This window comes from Euleptes europaea, chromosome 1, assembly GCF_029931775.1.
Source record: "Euleptes europaea isolate rEulEur1 chromosome 1, rEulEur1.hap1, whole genome shotgun sequence".
Lineage (NCBI taxonomy): Eukaryota > Metazoa > Chordata > Lepidosauria > Squamata > Sphaerodactylidae > Euleptes > Euleptes europaea.
The window spans coordinates 60112501-60138747 of NC_079312.1; the positions used below are offsets into that span (position 1 = coordinate 60112501).

The following is a 26247-nucleotide window of genomic DNA, read 5'->3' on the forward strand; positions in this document are numbered from 1 at the left end:
TTACTGAGTATATTGTAAATAGCCTTGGGCACATTTTCAGTTGAAAGGCGCTCTATAAACAAATTAGCTAACTTACTAGATAATATAGGTAGTACCTGTGTTCCAGTTCAGGCACAGGATGTCTTATGTAAGTATTACACAAGAAAAAATTCAATAAAACCTAAAATGTACCTAAAACGCCTTAGATGATGTTATTAAGCATAATACCAGATTCTATTTTAACTCAAAAGATCATTTTTGATTTATGCCACCACTGCCACAATATTAATATATGCAGCTAAATGGAAGACAATGGAAATACCAGACAAAAAAGACTGGATACAAAAGATGCTAGAACTGATGGAAATGGCAAAACTTACTGCATTGATAAACCAAAAAGACAATGTACAATTTATGGGGTAATGGGAGGCGTGGAGGGTTTACTGTGAAAATGAATTTCAAATGGGGACGCTCAAAGGTTATTCATTGATCTAATCCATTTCTTATTATTACAAATAATACTTAATAATTAAAAGTTGCAATTACTATATGGTGGTTAATTTGAAATAATGAAATCTATGATTTGAAATAGTACGTAATTACAATCTAATTGATAGTGAACAAAGAAATTACACTTAATTGTATAAAATAATATTAGGATTAGAATTTTTATACAAAAGAGTACATAAATTTATAATAAGATGGGAGGGGGGTGAAGGGGAAGTTTTAATTTTTACTTAAAGACAAAATGTACTTTCAACAACATTATATATATTTTTCTTTTTGTTGATGACCTTTATTAATTGTTGAAATGTTTGATTATAATATTATGGAAAATAATAAAAAATGTTTTTTTAAAAAAAATCAATAAAACTATTTTTTAAGCATGGACTATGGCATGGAACAGTTAGAAGTACACTAAAAAAACAAACAAACAATAGATCTTGAAAGCATTTGGCAAGTTATATATGTCCAGGCAGTTTTGCAGGCTAAAATGTATGTGTTCATGGTTTCGGACCGTAGTTACTAAGTATAAAATTAAATTATTTTAATATCCTTCCAATTTCTTTGGTTACTTTTAGAACCTTCTGAGGAGTGCAGGCATGAAGGGCTTGAAAACTGTGTTTCTAATCACAGACACCCAGATTAAAGAAGAAGCCTTTCTGGAAGATGTTGACAGTGTGCTCAATACTGGCGAAGTGCCAAATATTTTTGCAGCTGATGAAAAACAAGACGTTATGGAGGTATCCCTACAAGAATTAAAAAAACAAAAACATAATATGACCGTTAACCTTTAAAATGTCCATACATATATTTGTGGCCAACCTGTGGCCCCCAATGCTATTTTAGAGGACAACCTAGCCATTTAAAAATAGCCGTGAGTGCCTGATCAGGATTGGGCCTGCGGTGCAGAAGCAACAGGCGATCTGGGTTCCCCCCTCCGTGACTTTTAAAGTGCTGAAACACCTTCTCCACAGCTTCATGCTGTCCTTTTATGTTATTTTTATTTCCGAGTCTTGACTTGTTCCAAGTTAAAAAAAAAAAATGCTACCATTGCATTTGTAATAGGCATAAAAGGAATATTCGTTTTATATTTAAGATTACTATATTTTATGGCCTTGGCCCAGCCTACCGTGGGACAATCCCTATAAAGAGGTCACTATGAAGACACGGCCATGACCTGGATGGCCCATGCTAGCCTGATCTCGTCAGATCTCAGAAGCTAAGCAGGGTCAGCCCTGGTTAGTATTTGGATCGGAGACCACCAAGGAATACCAGGGTTGCTGTGCAGAGGAAGGCATTGGCAAACCACCTCTGTTAGTCTCTTGCCATGAAAACCCCAAAAGGGGAACTTCTGGCAAGATGGCTGATCTGATCGCAACTTCTCTCAAGAGCTCTTGAGAGAACCTGGAGGCGCTTTGGATACGAGTCACTTTCAGTGACTCAACCACGTTCCTAAAAGGTGGAACGTGGAGCAGGCAATTCCTGCTGCCGACCAGTGCGGTTGACTCCCAGACTCTCCCCCGGGAATGAAAACCGGGGGGGGGGGGGTTTGAGGCTGTCCCGCTCGGCTGAGGGAGGACCATCGCTGTGAGCGCCTCTAATGGAACCGGGATCAGATCTCCTCTACCTAATACCAGCTATTGAAATATTTTAATCATCAGAAACCCCAACATCCGAGACCTTTAAGTGCCAAGAACTTCTTTTGTTTGCTTTTCTTAAAAAAAAGAGATGGAGGAGTTTTTTTAAACTAGCTGTACACCCGCACCCCCCCTTCCCAAGACCATGAGATAACTTGATAATAAATAAGAAAAATCACCAACCGGACTGAGGATTATAAATCTTTCTTGCGGGTAGACATAACAACTGAGGATTTGAGTGACATTGCACGCAGCAACTGAAGACTTTGAGTTAGAAGGGGGAGGGAAGAAGTTTTATTTCCGATTTGAAATACTTTCGCTTTTGAGCCTTCCTGCTACGTCTCATTGTGAGAGCGAGGAGACTCAGTGAGAAGTACCGGATGTCCCTACAGACCTAACTAGAAGACTCTTGAAACTCGATAGTGGGTGTTACATCAATACTGCCCGTCTATGCAACTAATTCTACAGGGAACCATGGATTACAAAAGAATGGAGGAACTTTTGATGCAGCAAACTGAAACACTTAACAAGCAAATTCAACATCTAACACAGCATATGACTCAACTACTCGACCAGAAACTTGACAATCTTATGAATGAGATTAAGTCAATTAAAGAACAAGTGAAGGTATTAAAAATAGACATGAATAAGATGGAACTTACTATAACAAAAGTGGAGGAGGAACAAAAGGAAATTTACAAGGAAACCAAAGATAATGAGAAACAAATTGAAAACCTACAAATACAAGGAGAGATTTTGAAGGACCAGATGGCATTTTTGGAGATGAAATCGAGAGAATCAAATCTACGAATACGCAATCTCGCGGAAAAATATGGGGATACCAGAGAGACTATGATAAAGTCACTTGCTGACATTTTCCATTTAAGTGATCAAAAATTAAACTACGCAATAGATAAAATATACAGAGTTCCCCTGCCACCAAAAATACAGAAATCAACACCCAGGGAGATTGTGATTGTCTTTTTTGATCTCAAAATGAGGAATACAATCATGCAAATCCAATATGATAGTCCTCTTTCGGTAGCTGGATTGCCCTTAATAATGCTAAAAGATATACCTCGCCACTTGGTTGCAAAGAGAAATGCTTACAAAGACTTCACAATGATGCTGAGAAAAAATGGAATAAAGTATGCCTGGTTAATACCACAAGGACTTACATTCATCTATAAACAGAGCAGATGTGCCGTCAATTCACCAGTTGAAGCTGAAAGATTTGTATTAAACCACAAAGAACTGACAGATCCAATTCAAGGCAGAGACCAAGAAGAAATGCGACGGGATGAAGACTCAACTGGGCAAGATGTAGCAACTGGGCACCATCGACTTCAAGAGACTATACTGAGAAAGCAAGAAAAGAACAGTAGAAACCCCCGACAGAAGAAGTCTTTTAAAAAGAAGGGATGAAGGGTTGGAGGGTATAAAAATAATGGGAATAAGGGGAGGTGTAGGGAAATATAATTTTTTTTAATTTACATGATAATGTCAAGTATGTGTAGTTCTATCCTAGTTTTTGGAATAATTTATACTCTATTAGCATTTTTAATTACTTTCAATGTTAATTAATCATATCAGATAGGGTTACAAAGTTATGGCGTATGCATGGATATAAGAAAGAAATAGATAAATAAAAATAAATATATACTGTTTTAGAAGGATAGGCAAAGAGTAATACAAAGAAGTGACCGGATTAAGAATGGGTTAGAGGAAGCTGGGGGGGGAGTTCAAATTGATATATGTATTTTACTATGAGGATATCCATTCAGGATTGTACTATTATTGTTTATATATGGAAAAATAAGCTAGATGGTATATCGAATGGGATTATTGTATCAACTTTATGGAAAAAGCAATACAAAAATTTATATATAAAAGAAAAACCCCAAAAGGGGTTGCCATAAGTCGGCTGCAACTTGACAGCACTTTACACACACACACATGAAGACTCGACATCTCTATCATCTCCAGCTATTGTACAGAGTAGTCCCTATGCTAGAAATCTACATGCACAGCGGCAGGCTGTACGCCTCAGACTCTGACTGCTCTTCGTCCATCCTTTTGGGATGATTGTCTTTGTCTATCCTGCTGATCAAATGTTCAGTAAGTGGAGATTTGCGAAAACCATTTTATTGGCAGGAGTGTGTTTATTCATAAAGAGGATAATTATGGTTTTATTTGGGGTAAATCATCTTCATCATCTAATATGAGGAGATGGTTCATTTTAATTGAGCCTTGTTCCTATAGGAACGAATTAGGAACCAAGCAGAAAGATTTCAGATTCTATTGTTTAGAATGAGGTTATGACATTTGATTAGAGGGCTGCTCACATTTTAACTAGTTCAATTGCTGTGCATTTTTCTCAGATACTCAATATGGTGGCTGATACCTTGCACTCAGCTGGAAATATAAGGATGTCATGCTCTGACATTCTATTTATTGGTTTAATTATTTTCCAGTATTATATTTCAAAACTGTATAATTAATTAGAGTCCATTATGTTCCAGGGTGTTCGATCAGTAGCCCAGGCAGGCAGTAAACATGAAGAACTTGGTCCCTTGGCCTTATTTGCTTTCTTTGTGAATCGCTGCAAAGAAAATCTCCATGTTGTGGTTGCTTTCAGCCCGATTGGTGATGCTTTTCGCAACCGGCTGAGACAGTTTCCATCACTTATCAACTGCTGTACTATTGACTGGTTCCAGGTTTGTAAGTGTAAGCAAACAAATGGACAAATACATAGTTCATCAGTACCTTCATCAATGTTGTCTAATCTTTATATTACCTCTCTTATATTGGGTATGTTTTCTCCCAAATTGCAATAATTGTGTTGTTGTTTTTTAAACACCTTCCATAGTTTTGGGAGAGTAAGCAAGCTTTGAATGTGTGCATATATATACATATTTATGTCTGTACGTATATAATTTTAGTTAGGTCACAGGAGTGAAAAATCGTTATATAAATAATGGATCTGGCATTCTGAAAGCCTTTACCTCTCAAATTTTGACAACTGTTGCATAAAGGCCTGTTGGGTGCAATTGTGTATGGAATTCGGTATATTTGTATTTATAGCTCCAGTTTTTATGTATTTAATGCACCTTTCTCCCCAGTGGGGATCAAAGTGGCTGACATAATCATTCTCCTCTCCACTTTATCCTCACAACATCCCTGTGAGGTAGTTTAGGCTGCGAGAGTGTGAGCTGCCCAAGGTCACCCAGAAAGCTTCCATGGCACAAGTGGGGATTTGAATTTGGGTCTCACATATTCTAGTCTGACAGTTTTAACCCCAAATGTAGTGAGTCCCCTTCTTGATTTCTGTATGCTGTGATAATCTCAAGAAGGGCCATAAAGTAGCTAATCTGCAGGATAATAGAATCACTAGGGTCTATGGTAAAGCTCTTAAATTCGCTGACAAAGTTAGTTATATATACGATGCAAAAGAACAATGTGCAATTCACAATATACACAACAAAATATGAAAAGTAAATAATAAGGAACAGTCACTAGAAAGAGGCACAATGTGAGCTTCCATGTTCACCAACTGAGCAGAACTCTTGAGAAGGGAGAAAAGAAACAGCAATTTTAGTTTGAATAATGACAGTGTGTTCTGACCTTGATGGCCTAGGCTAGTCTGATCTTGTCAGATTGTGGAAACTAGGAAGGATCAGCCCTGGTTAGTATCAAGAAAGTCCAGGTTTGCTATACAGAGGCAGGCAATGGCAAACCCCACCCTCTTGCCTTGAAAACCTTACAGGATGGCAGTAAGTTGGCTGTGACTTGACCGCAAAATAAATACAAAAATAAAATGACAGTGTGTTGGATGTAATGGCCTGTAATGTGAACTGTGCCTTCTTCCTTATGCATATGCCTGTAACAGATTTCATGAAGTACCACTAGTAAGGACAGAGTCAAAAGTTGTCTTTCATTATTCTTCGAAAGGGGATCACCAGTAAAGTTCATATTTTTCCTGTTTTCAGCCTTGGCCTGAGGATGCTCTTGAACGTGTGGCTATTAAGTTCTTGGAAAGGCTTCAGCTCACAGACAATGAGCGGCAAGAAGCTGTTCCTATCTGCAAACACTTCCATACTTCTGTGCTGACACTTTCTGCAAGGTTATATTTCTATATACATTTTTGAAACAGCCTATTGTAGTATGTAGAACACTAAAAAGGAAGAAACAAGGCATAGTTATGTTGCTGTTCAACAATAAAAACATTCTTCTAATCCAAATAAAGCTAAAATTTAGGATAATCCCCCCACCTAGAAAAATGCTAGCCAGTCAAAGGCCTGCTTTGATTTATCTCATTTGTGTTGCACACCTCCCACTTCCTCAAGGAGTGAAAAGTTCCAGAGACAGTACAAGCTGCATTGATTTTCTTTGAAGGAGAGAATACTAAAGATTTATGGCTCCTTTATAGTATTTGCTTTATTTGCAACAATGCAGGTAGAGGCAAAGGGGCACTCCTACCTGGCAGCACCTCTGGTATGCCACCTCAAGTCCCCAGAGAGGGAGTTCGTGCATTCCAAGAAGCTTCACCTTCAGCCAGTTCACAGCTTTTCTCCATCAGTTTCTGTCTCTGTTTCAGCCTCCAGGCCTGCTATTTTTCCCACACACTCTCATTTAATTAGAAAACTTTCTCTAAGTCAGCAGTCAGAGCTTGCCAGAGGACCATCTCCTAACAATTAACTCCTGATGAGAAAACATCTATAGCCATTAAGCAGCATCAACATTCTTTTCAAAGCATCTGTAACCATAAGTTATAGACCCATTCACAGTAATTACACAGCAATCTCACAACAGTGGGTAGAATACAACCTACCACCAGCAGATTGAAGCTTGTGAAATGGGCCTTTTCTAACTTCCCACTGCAGCCCAGTGAACCTCCCCCCCACCCATTGAAATTCTGCTCCTGGGACCCAGGCACCCCTCATGAACAGCACTGGGGGTGGGGTTGAAGTGGGAGTCTGCTGCATGAGGCAGGAATAGGCAAAGTTACCCTTCCTCTGCCAACAGAAGTGCTACTTTGCTTGTGTAAGTACACTGGTAGTACACTGCCATTGCAGTGGTAGAAGAGCACCTTCGAAGTCAACCCGTGGTGTACTGGATTTATAGGAGTAAATACATTGTGACTAGCAGCCTCATTGTTAGTATACTTAGCTCCATTAAAATGAACCAATAGATATTGAGTCACTTCCACTGCATGGAATCTAAAGGGCTACATATTAGACCTGGGTGTTAAATCTTTAGTTGCCTTCAGTGATATGTTAGGGAAGGTGAATTTATAGTGGCAGGTTAGAGTGAGGAGCTGAATCTTTCCTCTGCCTTTAGGGTTGTCAGGTCCCCCCGGCCACTAGTGAGGGATGGAGGGGTAGAGGTGCCAGATCCATGCTAGAAAACCCCTGGAGATATGGGGATGGATCCTGGGGAGGACAGGGACTTCAGTGGGGTACAATGCCACAGAGTCCACCCTCCAAAGCATCCATTTTCTCCAGTGGAACTGACCACTGTAGTCTGGAGATGAGGTGTAACTTCGGGGGATCCCCAGGTCCCACCTGGAGGCTGGCATCTTTATCTGCCTGCCGCTTTTCACGTATAATCTTATGCCCCAACCATTTTTCTCTTGAGGCTTCAGGACTACAGGTAAATCCAAGTAGGAGGGAAAAAAACAGCTGAGAGACAGTTGCTTGAAAAGATGTGGGCAGGGGCAAGATTCAGCATATATTTCCTACCTCTTGTGGTTAACATTTTTTAAAAAAGAAATAAGACTTCTGGACTGTGCACCATAAATGGGTAATAACTGTACACTTAATGCTGTACATTTGTTGTCCCGGGAATCTGACATGGGCATCTTGGAACATCAGAATAATATTCAGCTAAAACGAGATATCCTGTAGTTGAACACATGGATCCTTTCTTTTGAATGTCCATTGTATCTAAAGATTATTTTCTTATGCCACAGATATTTGGAAACTTTGGGACGGCATAATTATGTTACCCCTACTTCATATCTTGAACTTATTGCTTCTTTCCAACAACTTTTGACTTCTAAACGAGATGCAGTGATGAGGGCCAAAAAAAGATACACTAATGGTTTAGACAAACTCGCGTTTGCTGAATCTCAGGTAAGTTAATTGTAAGAGTAAAGCCTCTGCAACTGTGGCCTGTGAGAACCGCTTATCAGCTCCCTTCAGCACTGCAAAATGCCTTGTCGCTCCCAGAGTTTTTGTTATTATGCTTCTATATGCTCTGCATTTAATGACAAGATCATATCATTTAAGAACTGATGTAGGGTTCTTAAAGGAGAATAGAATTAATTAAAATACTCATGCAAATGTTGAGAACACATACAGCGTAATGACTTATTTAAATGCCAGTTTCTCGAGTTGCAGTTTGCTATATGTTAAAATAATTAATGTGCAACTGCTGTTGGTTTTAGGTTGGTGAAATGAAACAAGAACTGGTTGATTTGCAGCCTAAACTGGAACAGGCTAAAGTGGACAATGCCACTATGATGAAGGTAAACTTTCTGCTCTTAAAATTTTACATAGTTTTGCAGTGCCCCAGCTTGCTTAAATGGTATAGCAGTGGGTTACACTGGCATGCTATACAAGGCAAGCAGGAAAGTCCAATCTGCTGAGCTTCATGTCTGTGACAATAACAGTTTTTTCAATGGACAAGCCATATCATTATTTATATGTGTACACACACACACATCAGTTATAGTTAGCTTTGTTGAAACTATTTCCCCCGACAAAAATAAATGCTTCAATGGCATCTGTAATTAAATCTTCCTCATGTAAGCCTATCCACATCACCTTTAGCCTTTCCTGCATATCTTATTCCTTTTCTGTATCTCATATTCCAATCCTATAGCTATTCTGGGTAGCAGGCCCAGGCTCCAGGTACGTGGCAGTATATATGTATATACCTACTAGTGTTATTACTAATTGAATGTACCCCCTTTTTACCTGTACAATAAAATATTCAATTAACTTTCCCCCACCAAGCCTATACTGTTTGGCCTGAGCACCCCCACCCCACAAATCAGTCGGAATCAGAGCCTGCCCTCAGGGTAGTAGTGTAGCTGAGTATCAAATGGGCGAGAGGCAATTATTCGTCTGAATATTGTTCTTTGCCTTGCATTCAGGCTTGTCTTGTGCCTAATGGAGATAGTTTCAGAGAGTGGCTGTGCTGGTTTGCAATAGAAAAGCTAGATTCAAGTCCAGTAGCCAACAAAATTTAGAGACCAACAAAAATGTGGGGGGGGGGGCATAAGCTTTCAAAGTGTCTCATCAGGTATCTGATGAAAATCCTGTTAGACTCTAAGGTGCAACTGGACTCAAATCTAGCTCTGTGCCTAATGGGTATGGCTGGAGTTTGTTGGGTGTGGTCTTGGCAATGGTTTCAGCTCTTTTCAAACCTGTCTCTTCTCAGCTGCCACCAACACTGGATTCCATTCCTGTCTTTTTCCTTAATAAATGAATGAGTAAAGCTATATAGATCTGACTCGATGACATTCATCATTATTTCTGTTTCTTTGGGCTTTCCCCCCTTTTAGGTCATAGAAAGAGAGTCTGGAGAAGTAGAAGCCAAAAGCAAAACTGTCAAAGTGGATGAAGAGCTTGCCACGGAAAAAGCAGCAGAAGCCCAGGCACTCAAGAACGAATGTGAGAGTGACCTCGCAGAGGCCATTCCAGCCCTAGAGGCAGCCCTCTCTGCCTTGGACACTCTGAAGGCAAGTTCAGTCAGTGTCACCAGAGTACATGAAAGCAAGGTGAAAAACAGAGCACAGCCAGGAACACGGGAAAAATAAGCCTTGTTTTGATGATGCATGGGTAGGTGGAAGGAGCTGTAAGGAAGCGGACGAAGAAGAACAGAGGCGGGGACAAAACACTATGAGAGAAGTTATTTCTACAATGAAAAAATTCAGTGTAAAAGTAATACAAAATAACTCACCCCCATTTTCAGTAGTATAAATCAATATATTTTGTTTTAGCCTTCAGATATTACAATTGTGAAATCAATGAAGAACCCACCTTCCGGTGTCAAACTTGTCATGGCTGCCATCTGTGTCATGAAGGATATAAAACCTGAAAAAATTGCAGATCCTGCAGGAATTGGAGGCAAGGTAAAATCGATACTGATCGGGGCCTTGGTGCCAGGAGGCTGTAGCTCGTGCTGCCCCTGAATGAACACAGTGCTGGGCTTGACTGTGGGAGGCACTGTCGCTGGGGGGGGGGTCAAGTGAGGGGATCGGGGGAGCAGGTTTGGGTTCCTCAACCTTGCTTACCTGTCAGTCGCTCCTTTGAGTCGAGCCTCCAGAGGTGGGGTACTGTTAGGGTTCTACCACAGAGAATTGACTTAGCTCTCCCCTGGCCCTGCTTCTTCACACCCCTCAGCTGTGATGTGCGTAGGGCTAGGGCCCCCTGCTCCTGCCGGCCCCTGATTGCTTCTGCCTGCTCTGTCTGTCACGGCCGAGTCATCACAACCCAGGATGTGATGCTATGATGCAGTTACTAGGGTCGCTGATGTCGTTGCAGCCTCCAAAAACCCAGTAACACACTCTTTTTCCTGCCGGCTGCTCACTAATGAAACCCTTCAGGGAGCAGACTGACGCCACCATCGTTATACCAGCGGCTGGCAGCAAGGGAGCCAGCAGCCCTCAGGATTCTGCTGTTGGCTTAGCAGGATATGTCATGGTGTTGTAGGACACAGTGCATATGTTGTAAAGATGCATTTGTTAGCTCTACAGTTCATGTTATTTTATTGCTATCAAATTGCAACTGATTTATGGTTACCCCATAGAGTTTTCAAGGCAAGAGACATTCTGCATAGTGACTCTAGATTTCCTTGGTTGTCTCCCATCCAAGTACTAATCAGGGCTGTACCTGCTTATCTTAACAAAATCAGGCTGGTTTGGAATATCCAAGTCAGGGCATTTATGCAATAGAGCTTTGATAATCTGGGAAAGGAAACCTTTGTATTAGAACATTGTGGGTAGAATAAGCATATAAATAGTGTATAAATAGCATATAAATAAGTTACAATTACTTTGTTCCCTACATGTTCACTTCTGGTGCTACTATCGACCTAATTAATGTGAGAATGATTTTCTTTTAATTAGAGAAACTGTTTCACTATTTTTATAACAGTTAATATTTTCAGTTCTACAACTGTCTTTACAGATTTTGGACTATTGGGGACCTAGCAAAAAACTTTTGGGTGACATGAATTTCCTAAGAGATCTAAGAGAGTATGACAAGGACAACATTCCAGTAAGTTTTTGTTGTCTAATAATAAATTATTATAATAGATTGCAATCGTACAGTACAGAACAGGATAATTTATCATTCAGTGTCCGATTATTTTCTACAAGGAACAATTAAAGAGATAACAATCCTGTGTTTCTACGACCTTTGCTCCAGAAATGCACCTTTTCTTTTTAAATGGGATTGGCCTATAGCAGCCTTCAAGTGCAGAGGTTCTCATTTGAAGGAGAATGAGACATCCTGCTGCATTTGGGGGCTCCTTTTTCCACGATCCATTTCAGCTGGGGAAGGGCAACTCTAAAGGCAGTATCCTGCCACATTTTGCTGAATGCAAATATCAAATACTCTCGAAGGCTTTCACGGTCAGAGTTCATTGGTTCTTGTAGGTTATCCGGGCTGTGTAACCGTGGTCTTGGAATTTTCTTTCCTGACGTTTCGCCAGCAGCTGTGGCAGGCATCTTCAGAGTAGTAACACTGAAGGACAGTGTCTCTCAGTGACACTGAAGGCGAGACAGCCCGCCCATCAGCTGGCCGGCGGGAGCGTGCTGGGAGAGGGCCTGGCAGGCAAATTACCGTATTGACCCGAGTATAAGCCGAGGTGAGTTTTTTAAGATGAAAATCATGGCTAAAAAACTCGGCTTATGCTCGAGTATATACGGTAATTGCAATCTTGAGTAGGTCCACTTCAGTGCAAACTCCGACTCATATCTAACGTATATGCTGGAGGACAGCAAGCAATCTAGTTGGTCTAGAGCAATCCAAGGAAAAATCCGCAGTTTGGGCATCGCTTTAGAAGACCTCGAATCAAGCAATGAACTCTGTATCTTTCAAACCATCCAACTGCGACTATATGATCATGAAAGACAGCTCCTTTCTCCATACACTCCGAGAATCTGTTCTCCCGGCGCTTTGGGCATTACTACAACATACGGATCTTGTGCTAATTACCTTGACAATCTAGCACTTCCATCCCAGCGAAGAGCTTTTATGCCGGCCAGATTAAATGCCTTCCCATTGGCAGTGACTCACAGCAGGTTTCTTCGCACTCCACACAATGCCCGATTATGCGCCTGTGACGCTGGAGTCCCCGACTCGGTGGATCACATCCTATTGGACTGCTCATTCCACAGCAGATCTCCCATTTAATGTTTAGCCATCTGCCGGATTCTCAAAGACCAAGAGGTGATCTAATTCACTTCCTCCTAGCAGACCAGGACAGGAATCTCACTGCTTCAGTAGCCTCCTTTTTGGCTACAGTTCTCACTGAGAGAATCTCCAAAAATCATTCGATTCAAGAGAGCTCAAACGCACCACAAAGTTTTCACTCCAATTGATAAACTATCTTTTTTCATGAATAATGATGATGATTGTATCCTATTTTTTATGCCGGCTGCACGGCATGTTTTACTATTTCAAGATGCCAATAAAGGTATTGTATTGTATTAGTGAGTAGAATGGATGGTGCTGCTGCACTCGTCTTGTTTGTGGCTTCCTAAAGGCACCTGGTTGGCCACTGTGTGAACAGACTGCTGGACTTGATGGGCCTTGGTCTGATCCAGCAGGGCCTTTCTTATGTTCTTCATGATGTGGGATGTTTAACCCTTCTTAGCCCCACAAGCTGATTCTTCTCTGCAACTGCTTACTAATCTTTTTAAAATGCCCCCCCCCCCCAAGCTGGGTTCTGAAATTGGAAGTAAGTACAGCTTGGGGAAAAAACAGTTCAGGGAGCTCTGTTCATGGGAGAATCAATAAAATGGGCATAATTGAGCACCCTTCCATCCCACCAGCTGATTCTCACTTGCAGGTGTATCCCCAACCACTTTATGGTTCAAGAAGACCAACGCCATTCTGGAACATTTTCAGCCATACCTACATCCTTGTACATTTTAACACAATAAGTCATTAACTTACAGAATGACATGCAGATAATGACAGCCCAAAGCTGAGTGGTATGAAGTCTATATATAAACACAGTTTTCAAATGTATGTAATATATTTTCTGATAGATTTCTGTCATGCAGAAGATTCGCTCTGAATATCTTACTAATCCTGAGTTTGATCCACCCAAAGTGGCTAAAGCATCCTCAGCAGCAGAAGGACTGTGTAAATGGATCATGGCAATGGAAGTGTATGACAGAGTCGCAAAGGTGGGATTGTGTACCTTCTTGCCTCTCTGCTTGGAAAATCTTAACTCCACAAAGCCCCGTTAGGTGAAGACCATCACAAGGGAATCTGGCTTAACATCTTGTTTCCAGCAGCACCCAGCCAGATGCATCTGGAAAGCTCACAAGCAGAGCATGAAGGCAACAGCTGTTCCCTTGTTTGTCCCCAGCTTTGGTAATCTGTGGTATACTGCCTCTGAATATGCAGGTTCCATACGGTTGCCAGTGCGAATAGCCATTTGTAGACCTAGCCTATAGCTTGGGCTAGACATTTTGAATATCATCCATTAACACTAACACTAGAATGAGTTAAAGATGTCTAAAAGAAATCAAGCACTGAGGTTTTACTCCAGCCAATACCTGGATGGGAGCTCAGCTCAGAACACCACAGAGAGTGTTCTGAAGGAGGGACAGAAATATGGCACATATAAATTAAAACAAGCAAATATTCCCCCTTCATATTTACTCTTGTCATTGCGACTTGAACAGGAGCAGCATGGGCATTCCTGAGGGGGGGCACTTAGGCAATGGCTGAGAGCGGCGCAGCCACACTGCCTCCACAGAGGCTTCCCAGCCACCAAAAAGAAATTTAAAACATTTTTTAAAAAACTAGAAAATGTCCCATTGACTGCAGCAAGGCTGAACCACCCAAAAAAGGTGGCATAGCAACACTGCAGTGCAAGGAGGCATTCCTGGGGTGAAAGGGGCTAGAAAGTTGCCTAAAGGCAGCTCCGCCCCCAGGAAAGCCCACACACACACATACCGGTACGAGCTTCCAGGAATTCCCTGCCAGCGTGGCTGTGCTGGCAGCTGGGGCTGGCTAAGCTCCATGGCTCCTGATGGGATCTGTGCTGGCAGCAACAGACCAAGAAAGGGATCTTGGGGTGGTAGTGGATAGCTCAATGAAGATGTCAACCCAGTGTGCGGCTGCTGTGAAAAAGGCAAATTCCATGCTGGCCATAATTAGACGAGGAATAGAGAATAAAACTGCTGATATCATACTGCCCTTGTACAAATCTATGGTGAGACCACACTTGGAATACTGTGTACAGTTCTGGTCACCACACCTAAAAAAGGATATTACAGAGCTTGAGAAGGTGCAGAAAAGAGCAACCAAAATGATTAGGGGACTAGAGCAACTGTCCTATGGGGAGCGGTTAAGACGCTTAGGGTTGTTTAGCTTGGAAAGAAGGCGGCTGAGGGGAGACATGATAGAGGTCTATAAAATTATGCATGGTTTGGAGAGAGTGGACAGGGAGAAGTTTTTCTCCCTCTCCTATAATACTAGAACACGGGGTCATCTGCTAAAGCTGGAGGGTGAGAGATTCAAAACAGATGAAGTATTTTTTCACACAACGCATAGTTAAATTGTGGAGCTCCCTGCCCCAGGATGTGGTGATGGCTGCCAGCCTGGAGGGCTTTAAGAGGGGAGTGGACATATTCATGGAGGAGAGGGGTATTCATGGCTATTAGTTAGAATGGATACTAGTCATGCTGCATACCTATTCTCTCTAGTATCAGAGGAGCATGCCTATTATTTTGGGTGCGGTGGAACACAGGCAGGATGGTGCTGCTGCACTCGTCTTGTTAGTGGCTTCCTAGAGGCACCTGGTTGGCCACTGTGTGAACAGACTGCTGGACTTGATGGGCCTTGGTCTGATCCAGTAGGGCCTTTCTTATGTTCTCCCTGATGCTGGCGTGTTTGCCCCCGGGATGGTGTAAGTGTCCCTTGTCCCGGGTTAAAGAGGCACTTACGCCGGCGCAGGGTCACGCCAGCTCCTGAGCAGCTTCACCCCCCTTTCAAGATTGCAGCCTTAATATATTATGCTTCATTGGAGCTTTTAGCTTAAAGTCTTTGAAAGACATTTTATTGTTAAATTGTCTGTGTGCAGTAGCTGAACTTCATTTTCTAGATTTCATTTTGTATTATATTTTTCTTTAGCCATTTAGTATAATCAGTGATTTTTAACTGTAATTGAATAGGTTGTTGCTCCTAAGAAAGCCCGCTTAGCAGAGGCACAGCAGTCTTTAGCACAGACTATGTTCTTACTAAATCAAAAGAGAGCTGAACTTCAAGCTGTTGAAGATCGTTTGGAAGCTTTGCAGCAAACCTTTGCAGAAAAAACGGAAGAAAAAGCTCGACTCGAATTTCAGGTGGATTTATGTGCTAAAAAGCTTGAAAGAGCAGAAAAGCTGATTGGAGGTCTTGGTGGAGAAAAATCAAGGTCAGAGAAAAATCATTCTAGCAAGCAAAGGAGAACAGTTTTTCAAAATTGCTTGTGTGTGAATATCTAAAATCCATGTGGTAAAACATACACACAGACATTTTAAAGTGAAAAAAAGTTATGCTTGCAAGAACCGTGCAAGAACATAAAACTTTAATTTTATGTTAACATATTTATTTAGCTATTATATGCTGCTTTTCTTCCTTTCTCCCTTTTATTTTCACAATGTGTAACATAAGTTAGGCTGAGAGAGAATTACTAGCCCAAGGACACTCAGTGAGCTTCCATGGTAGAGTTAGGGGGGTGAGTTGAACCTGGGTCTTCCAGATCGTAGTTTGTCATGATTTTCTAATAATATGATCTCTAATTCTGATTCAACAATTCCCATGTGACAAGCAACAGTTAATGGTGATGAAGTAATAATAGGTGTTGAATTTTGTGCTTTCCTATAGATGGTCTAATGCTGCAGATGATCTTCAAAACACTTACGATAACTTGACAGGAGACGTTTTGGTATCAGCAGGAGTAATAGCTTACCTGGGTGCTTTCACAGCTGCCTTTCGACAAACATGTATTAAGGACTGGAGCCAACTATGTAAGGTGGGTTTGAACAATGACTATTGTTTTTGTTTGGGGAGTGTGTGCTCCAAAACATATACAGTATTCTGCCATTTCTTATCTATGTGAACTGAAGACATTAAAATGTCTCCAGTTGATGCTGCAAGTGAAGAAGACTATTATTGTGATAACACATTTGTTGTCATTTCTGTTTATTTGCAGCATAATGGGAAATAGGGTCTGGCCCTCCGTCTGTACTCTCTGTTCTAGTTCAGCTGCCAATGCAAGAGAAATGCTAAGGCAGATCTTTGCATAGAATGTGTTTGGCTTCTTGACAAGAGGGTGTAGGGTTAGAGCTAAAGATGCTGTTCTGCAGTGCAAAGGCACTTGCTACAGTGGAATGGTGCTACTTTTGATGGGAAAGGGGGTGATTTTTGCTGATTCCCCCTTCCCACTGCAGGCCCCCACTGCCAACTTTCTGCCAATTCATTAGGTTTGCCTGGCCCCAGGAGCAGTAAATTTCAGAGGGCTCAATGGGCTGCAGGGGGAGGGGGGAAGGGCCCAAACCGCAACTTTGCTCCACTGGTGGTATTTGAGATCCAACCTCTTATCCAAAGCATTTATGAAAACTATGGCCCAAGGCTATGATGAAACCTCCACAGCTCCTGGATTGTTCTTCTCAGCCCTGAAAAATCTACACAGTATTGGTTTTTGTGCACACACAGTCCTGCACATCCAAATGTGGATTTGGTTGTAATTCAGCCAAAAAGCAAAACAATCCTAGCACACAAAGTAACTCCAAAAGTGCCTGAGAGGCCAAACATATTCGTAAACACTAGCAATTTGGGAGAAATCTTCCTGTTATTGCCTGTTATTGTCCTTTCCACTCCTTCTGTGAAGTAAAAGTTGATAGTTTTTTTTTTTTTTAAGGCTGTTCAAAAATATATCTGTTCTTGCAGGAGAAAAACATTCCTTGTTCTGAGAACTTTTCTCTGAGTAAGACACTTGGTGATCCAATAAAAATCAGAGCCTGGAATATCGCAGGGCTTCCAACAGATCAGTTTTCTATAGACAATGGTGTAATTGTTGACAACTCTAGGCGTTGGTAGGTAACAAAAAGCTAATATTTTGCTTAAACACATTTAAATAAGCTTTCTGCATTAATAACAGACTGATGGTATCTACATCCCTGATCTTTTTTTCCTTTTTCTTCTCTATATTTCTGCTTTTTAAAATGCTGATGACACCCAGCCCCTTTTCTCCTTTCCATCCTAGCTAGATTGGCAGTTTTGCGCATGAAAGTTTGTCTAGAAGAGGACTGGATGACAATGAATACATTGAGGCTTAATCCAGAAAAGACAATTCTTTTCATGGTGGACTGTCCTTGTACCAGTGGAGGAGTGGAATTGCTTGTCTTGAAGGGAGTCACATTCTCCCAGAAAGAATAGGTTCAGCTTCCAGATCCAGGTTGAAGAAGTTGTTTGGAGTATTTTTTTGTCAGCTATGACTCATTCACAAAGTATCCCTTCCTGGGATAGAGGGAATTGTTCACTGTTTTATATGGCAGATAATTCCTAGTTGGAATATGAGGTGCTTCCGTTGATGTTTCTTTGGCAGGCTTAGTTGATCCAGCATAAAGCCACTAGACTGATTTTTGTTATTACTCATAAAGAACTTGCAACATCAATTTTGCATGAGCTTCTTTGATAACCTATTTGCTTTGGGACTAAATTTTAGGTGCTGATGTTTACATTTAGAACTCTAAAGACGGGGGTTGAAATATTTGTGAGAGCATCACTTCACCCATATGTACCTTCCCATCATTAAGATTTTGATGGTCTTTTGATCTTTTACTTTGGAAGCCACTGTAGAGTGGGTGTTCTCTGTAATAGTTTCCAAATTATTTAATCGGTTGCCTGATGATATTTGGGATTTGGGGTCTCTTAAGCATGCTCTAAATGCTGTTTATTGAGACAGGCCTTTGTGGTTAATGTGCTGTTATGGTTTCATCAGATTTTTATTTATTTTCATTTATTTAAAACATTTTTATGCTGCCTTTCCACCCGATCAGGGTCCACGAGACGGCAAACATAAAACATTTAAACATTTACACTATTAAAATACAGTTAAAATTACAAAACACTAGAATGAGGGCCAGTAACCAGTATGCCACATGAAACAAAAAAGTCTTCACCTACTGGTGAAAGACACCGATAGAGAGAGACAGATGGGTCTCCCTGGGGAGGAAGTTCCAAAGTTTTGGTGCCATAACCGAAAAGGCCCTAGGTTTAGATGGCAGAGGTAACCAAAGTACTGCCTACAAAGATGACTGGAGAGAACCAGTCAGTTCCTATAGGAGGAGGCAGTTCTTAAGGTATGTTGGTCACGGCATACAGGGCTTTAAAAGTCAATACCGGCACCTTGAATTTAGGCTAGAAGCAAATTGGAAGCCAGTGTAGATGGAACAAGACTGGAGTGATATGGTCCCTGTGACCCGCTCCAGTCAACACTGCCAACGGCATTCTGTACCAACTGTAGCTTCTGGACAGTCTTCAAGGGCAGCCCAACATCGAACATATAGCAGTAATTTAGTATAGATTTTATTGGTTGCTGTATAGCTTTTCCCATTCATTTTTTTCGGAAGTAGTTTTATTAATCTTAAATTGTATTTTGTGTTAATTGTTGGTCTTCTCATTGGGAGTCACTTTACTGAAGGGTAAATTATACATTTAGAAATTGAACAACCAGTGGCGCCTTTCAGTTTTAAATGACCGTGTATGTTCAATTGTACAGGCTGGTTTTTAATTACCATTTTAATTGTTTTAACATGTTTTTATCTAAAAATCCATTTTATGTGAGTCGCCCTGAGCCTTGTCTTGACTGGGGAGGGTGGATTATAAATGTAATAAAACAAATAAACAATAGACTGAGAGGCATAAGGCAAGAAAAATGCCAAAGAAACAATGAATGTGAGATATTCAAGGCTTGCATTTGTGCATGTATTAACAACAGTAGAACAGGGACTAAAAGAAAATCAGATTTACTTTGGAAAAGAGAAAAGCTGAATATTTGAATATTCATCAAGCAAAAATAAGAAACAAAAAATATTTAAAAGTGACAGAATGTATTAAATTATACCTTTGTACACTAAAAAAAACCAGTCCTCCATAGTGCCAAACACATAATCATTGTTGATGTAGATAATTGTATACATATGTGTCAGTATTGTGCAGCTGAATATTTCAAGCATGAGAGAAGGGATAATTATAGAACATGTTAACTCAATACCCCTTGAGCACTCAGTACTGCCACCCAATCCCATTCTTTTCTGCAGCCTGGGCACTTTGTTGTCTCCGTCCCCCCGCCCCCATCGTACAGGCTGCATGACTCAGCAGACTCCAGCAGTGATCTGAGGAGAGTGTAGCCTGAGGACTCTTTCTAGGTTACACAAGGGACACTAGCAGTCTTAAGTAGGGTTGCCAACCTCCAGCTGGGGTCTGGAGATTTCCCAGAATTACAGCTGATTTCTAGATTACAGAGATCAGTTCCCCTGGAGAAAATGGGTGCTTTGCAGGTTGATTTCTATGGCATTATTCCCCATTTAGGTCTCTCCCCAAACGCTGCCTTTCTCAAGCTTGACCCCAAGGGTCTCCAGGAATTTCCGAACTCAGTGGTGGCAACCCTTAGGTTTACCAGGTCCCCTCTGGCCACCAGTGGGGGATGGGGGTAGGATTGCCAGATCATAAGAACATAAGAAAGGCCATGCTGGATCAGACCCAGGCGCATCAAGTCCAGCAGTCTGTTCACACAGTGGCCAACCAGGTGCCTCTAGGAAGCCCTCAAACAAGTCGACTGCAGCAGCATTATCCTGCCTGTGTTCCACAGCACCTAATATAATAGGCATGCTCCTCTGATCCTGGAGAGATCCAGGTTGGGAAACTCCTGGAGATTTGGAGATGGCACCTGGGAAGCCAAGGACCTCAGTGGTGTACAATGCCATGAGTCCACCCTCCAAAGCATCCATTTTCTCCAGGGGAACTGATCTCTGTAAGCATCCCTCACAACCCTAATCCTAAGGGCACCTTCCTGGGAGGAAGCCCCTCTGGATAGACCTGAATAAGATTCTGAGTATACCTAATTAGTACTGCTCTCTTAGTTTAAATAGACATTCTTTAACTGGTGCCTTTCTATCATTTATTTTTCTTCTGTATTGTACCAATATTTTTCAGGCAGTTATGAGTTTTGTAGTTTTCAAATGCTTTGAACCACCTAACAACAAAACTAAAGGAAGTTTTATTCAGAAAAAAATAACTCAAAACAAATTTAAATAGCATTGTAACAGTCTAACTTTCCTGTGAGTAAACTAGGGTTGCCAACCTCCAGGTAGTAGCTGGAGATCTGCTATTACAACTGATCTCCAGTCGATATAATAAATGACCGCATTGGCAATTTGACTCTATGGCATTGAAGTCGCTCCCCTCCTCATACCCTGCCCTCCTCAGACTCCACCCCAAAAAACCTCCTGCCAGTGGCGGAGAGGGACCTGACAACCCTAGAGTAAACCCCATTGAATAGGCCTCAGTAGGATCCTGGATGGACCTGTTTAGGATTGCACTGTAAATCTAGACAGATTGAGATTTTAAAGACATAACTGGGGCACAATGTTTAAAGTTACAAAGAGTTCATGTATTGACCTTGACAATTTTTGCAAATACCTTATTAAGCATCCCACCATTAAAGTAATGTATGATTATTATGTTGTAGGCCATTAATGATTGATCCTCAAGGTCAAGCAAATAAATGGATTAAAAATTCTGAGAAAGAAAATAGGCTGAGTGTCATAAAGCTAACAGACACAGACTACATGAGAACTCTGGAAAACTGCATTCAGTTTGGGACTCCACTTCTGCTTGAAAACGTTGGGGAAGAGATAGATCCTTCACTGGAGCCCCTGCTTCTTAGACAAACTTTTAAACAAGGTGCGAGAAATAGTTATAAACTCTGAACTATGCATTTGATTCTCCTTGAACATTTTGTTACCTCATTTAATATTTTTCTTTTTATTCCTTAACTACTGCTGCCTAGCATCAGAGGAAGGTAATATGAGATTATCTTTTTGACTTTTTGAATGTGCTGCCTTGTAACTGTAACAGATTTAAATACAAAAAGCATAATCCTTTGTTAATACAAATTGTGATACACGGTATATAATACATATGAGCAATCAATAATGTTTTATATTGGGCTTTTCCATATTCTCAGTTTCCTTACTTGTAAGTTCCTGTTTCCCCCACAGTTCTGTACATGTTTTGCTCCCACTAGTAGTCAACTTGATGTCAAACAAGTTTATATCCAGGGCGATATGCTGGATGTAAATTTGTGTTATATCGAATTGACCACTAGAGGGAGCAAAACACGTGCAGAATTGAATCCCCACACACACACACACACACAAAGAAACAGGAAGTTACAAGCGAACAAAATGAGAATGTGGAAAAGTTCATTGTTTTGCACTCCAAATCCAAAACAGGGTTAGTTCGTTTTGAAAGAAAACTAGAATGACCAATAGGAAAATAAATTTTTGATCTCTTCAAGAATTCATAGGAGAAGAACTTTCTCTCCAATGCCAAAAACCCCTCTTCTACACAGGTATTAAAAGATAAAGAGGCCCTTTCTGCTTTTGCATCAGGTTACATGAAAGACAGCACTGGAAATATATGCGGTCACTATAGAAACTAGTTACCAGATTTACAAGATAAATTGGTATTATTGTATTCCATCAGCAAACATATGAACTGCAAATTCCAAAGCAAAATAAGAGCAAGTCCTTTTTAACCACTAACTTGACTCAGCCTGAACCCAGGAAAAATACTTTTAGGGCCCACTGTTTTCCATACACATGGGTGCTCCATGACTTCCATCCTATACATACTAGTTGGTAACAAAAACAGTTTGAACAGCTACTATTCTGAGTAAATCACTCACGTAATCAATAGAGCCCCGTGGCGTAGAGTGGTAAGCTGCAGTACTGCAGTCCAAACTCTGCTCACAACCTGAGTTTGATCCCAACGGAAGTTGGTTTCAGGTAGCCGGCTCAAGGTTGACTCAGCCTTCCATCCTTCCGAGGTCGGTAAAATGAGTACCCAGCTTGCTGGTGGTAAAGGGAAGATGACTGGGGAAGGCACTGGCAAACCACCCCGCAAAACAAAGTCTGCCTAGAAAACATTGGGATGTGACGTCACCCCATGGGTCAGGAATGACCCGGTGCTTGCACAGGGGACCTTTACCTTTTTAATCGATAGTATCAGCATAACCTCAATCAGGGAACCAAGAATTTTACGGTAAAAGAAAAGGAAAAGAGTCAGGAAGGGCCAAAAGAGGGCTGAAGGAGTAAAAAGTTTTACATTAAGTAGTTAGAATGAAGAACTGCTATGTGGCGCCGGGGCAGGAGAAGAACTTAATGGGGCAGTAAAAAGAACAGAAATAATGGTCTTACAGAATAAAGGATAGCCACAGAGGCACCAAGAGTTACAATGAGCCCCCCCCCCAAAAAAAAAATACCATCAAGGGCATATCCAGGAGTAAGGGGGGAGCACAAAGTCTAGGAAGGAACAAAAGATCTTTATTAGAGAAGAGAGAAAGAGGTGTATAGTGTTAAAACTTGCTATTTGTTTGGGGTAATCTATCCTGAACTTTCATGAAAGTTGATCTACATCTACAAGGACTGGACTGGGTAGCCTGTTTGTCCAGTTTCAGAGCCAAATATGATATACTGCCCTGTATGTTCTTCCTGTACAGTATGCATGGAACCCTGCATTGTGGTCTTTAATATTAATTTTAGCATTGACCATAAGTTTAGCTTGCTTTGAAGAAGTGATTTATTAACTCCTGAACAAAACAGTGAGTTAAACGTATATTGGTCCATCATAAATATTCATTTGCAGGGCGTGAGATGTAAATAACAAGCCATGTTTCATCAATGAGAGTGAAAGGTAGTAAGGGTTTGTACCATATACCAAAAATATGTTTGCAAGGCTTCTGTTCTCCCAGTCCTTACATGGGCTGTTGTTGAAGCTACCTATGTCATCTTCATCTCTAAGACTGTGTTGGAATTCAACAGAAGAAGGAGAATATATTGTGAATATTGCCACCCCTTTGTTTTGGGGGTACTAGGAAGCAGTAAAGAAACTGGTTGTTTTCTTCTCCTTGATGCCACATCAGAGAAGACTCTTGGCTGGCCATGTGAACAGGAGATTTAGATTATTTGGGCAATCTGATCCCAGAACACTGGGTAGCTACACTGGCACGTGATGTATTATGTTAAGTCAGTTTCTTTGTTTAAGATTTATCTTTATTTTAGTCCCTTGAGTAGAAAAATAAGACTTTTGCCCTCTGAAAACACTTTAGGTTGCTTTGATGTACTCCTCCATCTGCCTTTCCTGTGCAGGTCTGAGCATATCTGAGAAGTTATTGCTACCACCAGAGTTAACTTTTCGGGATTTTTTTCCCCTTAGGAACACACCAAGAAAGGTGATGATAAAGGACCACTGAACTACGCTGTCTGTCATATTTAGTGCTATCTGTATGCTTGAATTGCTAGCAATTTAACTTTGCTGCCACTTGATTGCAAAACTAATGCTCTTGTGTACTCAGGAAAGGTGAAAAACTATAAATGTTTGTCTTTTCATCTTTAGGGGGCATGGATTGCATTCGGCTTGGTGAAACAATTATTGAATATTCCTTTGATTTCAAATTTTATATTACCACCAAATTAAGAAATCCACATTATTTGCCTGAATTAGCCACAAAGGTTTCTTTGCTCAACTTCATGATAACTCCAGAAGGACTTGAAGATCAACTTCTAGGTATTGCTGTTGCAAAGGAAAGGTAAGTGTTCATGCTCTCTGGAGTAAGTTTTAAAATTAAATAAAATGCATGTTCACCCCAAAATACAGAAGACAGACTATGGAAAATCTTTTGTATACTGCTATAATGAGCTATAGTGATAGATAAGGGACTGCAGAATTGATTGTGGCCTTACCTTGTGCAACCGTCAGAAGCAGACTGCACAAAAATGCCAGTATGGATGCACACTAGTTTCCTAGATTGAGCCTTTTCAGGCACTACTCTCCCCTACCCAAAGCCCTTATGTATGGCAAAAGCCAGAAAGGGTAGGAGGCTTGTACTTTCCCTCTACTGCCCTCCTGCTATCCTACTCACTTTTTGTAGAGTTTATGGCCTGAATGAGGGCCTACTGCATTTGTTTCAGTGTTGGATCTTCCTACAGTGTTTCAGTGCAATCTAAACCTTGAGTTGGAGTCTGGAGGAGGGATGTTTGCTTGAGTGACACACTCCAGAACTAGGCTTGCCAATTGCATGGTATTGGTGGGCAAATGCCCGCCAATGGACCAGTCTGCCCGCCAACCCTCATCTGTTTGGCCGGCAGAAGAGGGCCAGCTGAAGGGGGGGGGGGGAACTGCTCTAGCACTCCCCAAAAAACTCTATGATTTCCATAGAGTTTTCAGATGACATTGCTAGAGCATCCCTATCATTTCCAGGTTTACCTGGAAATGATGCAGACACTCCAGCACACTCCCCACAAAATTCTATGGAAGCCGTAGAGTTTTCGGAGGAGATTGCTAGGCATCCGCATCACTTCTGGGTTGCATCTCCCTGGTCCCAGAAAGCTCCTGCCAGTTGCCAGGGGGGACCTGGCAACCCTATCCAGAACACAAAACACACAGTGTTTCAAGAACAGGGCAACTGTCATCTGAACAGCTTTTAAGCAGCAGCACAAGCCAAATGACATATTGAAAATGAAAAAGGATACTTTGGGACCCCAATGTACCTGTTTTGATTAGAGGAAGGAGAATCAGATGAGCTTCAGGAGCTCAGTAGGATATATGGCGTTCAGTCTCCTTTGCACGTATATGTAATTGCCCATTCTCCAGTACCGGTATGCTCTGGTTAATGCAAACTTGGACTTTAATATCATGATTAAACTGAAAAGGATACCAGTGACATTAATGGCTGTTTTGATACAAATATCAAAGACAATGCGTTTAAAGTATTTGTATTGTTCATGTAATATGGGGAATGTTGCCTACTGAAAGCTAAATTTTTTACAGTAACTAGCAAAGTAAGTAATATTTGGTTTGTTTTTAGACCAGAATTAGAGGAGGAAAGGAATGCTCTTATTCTTCAGTCAGCTGCCAATAATAAACAACTGAAAGACATCGAGAATAAGATTTTAGAAACATTGCAGTCATCCGAAGGGAACATTTTAGAAGATGAAAGTGCAATTATGATTTTGGATTGTGCCAAAGTGATGTCTAATGAAATTACCAAGAAACAACAGGTAAGCAACTTCAGATTTAGTATATGAACCTTGTATAAAATGGTTGACACCCTGACCCTAACGATAGACATAGCAGCCACAGTGTCCAGAAACAATGGTGCAATGCATCCTGTTTGACATAATCAAAGCAGGTGTGTCAAAATATGCTGAATGTAGTATGAAATTCTGTTATGTGTTGTTCCCAGATGGTCCCCTCATAACTTTTCTGCTTTTTTGTGTGTCATATTATTCCTGATGCTTCATCATAATGAATATTGAATGGCTGTTGGGTTGACCAAATATGCTGAACCTGCTTTCAGATTCAGTATGTACTGGGTTTCATTGCTCAGATATGAAGGAAACAAAGAGGTGGGTTATAAGAACATAAGAAAAGCCATGCTGGGTCAGACCCAAGGCCCATCAAGTCCAGCAGTCTGTTCACATAGTGGCCAACTAGGTGCCTCTGGGAAGCCTTCCACAGCACCTAAGATAACAGGCATGCTCCTCTGATCCTGGTGAGAATAGGTGTGCATCATGACTAGTATCCAAAGATTATAACAGTTC

General features: G+C 41.1%; 1 protein-coding gene across 1 annotated transcript in view; it reads left to right on the forward strand.

Moving 5' to 3' along the window:
* Window positions 1-26247, forward strand: part of DNAH12 (dynein axonemal heavy chain 12) — a 134633-nt gene that overhangs the window by 81903 nt on the left and 26483 nt on the right. Inside the window, exons 43-57 of the mRNA XM_056853457.1 lie at window positions 1062-1223; window positions 4643-4837; window positions 6110-6243; window positions 8092-8254; window positions 8569-8649; window positions 9691-9867; window positions 10129-10260; window positions 11318-11407; window positions 13408-13548; window positions 15547-15788; window positions 16241-16388; window positions 17306-17451; window positions 21111-21325; window positions 24041-24233; window positions 25512-25704. Of these exons, the coding sequence (XP_056709435.1) occupies window positions 1062-1223; window positions 4643-4837; window positions 6110-6243; window positions 8092-8254; window positions 8569-8649; window positions 9691-9867; window positions 10129-10260; window positions 11318-11407; window positions 13408-13548; window positions 15547-15788; window positions 16241-16388; window positions 17306-17451; window positions 21111-21325; window positions 24041-24233; window positions 25512-25704 (2412 nt within the window). The remainder of the gene's footprint in view (window positions 1-1061; window positions 1224-4642; window positions 4838-6109; window positions 6244-8091; window positions 8255-8568; window positions 8650-9690; window positions 9868-10128; window positions 10261-11317; window positions 11408-13407; window positions 13549-15546; window positions 15789-16240; window positions 16389-17305; window positions 17452-21110; window positions 21326-24040; window positions 24234-25511; window positions 25705-26247) is intronic.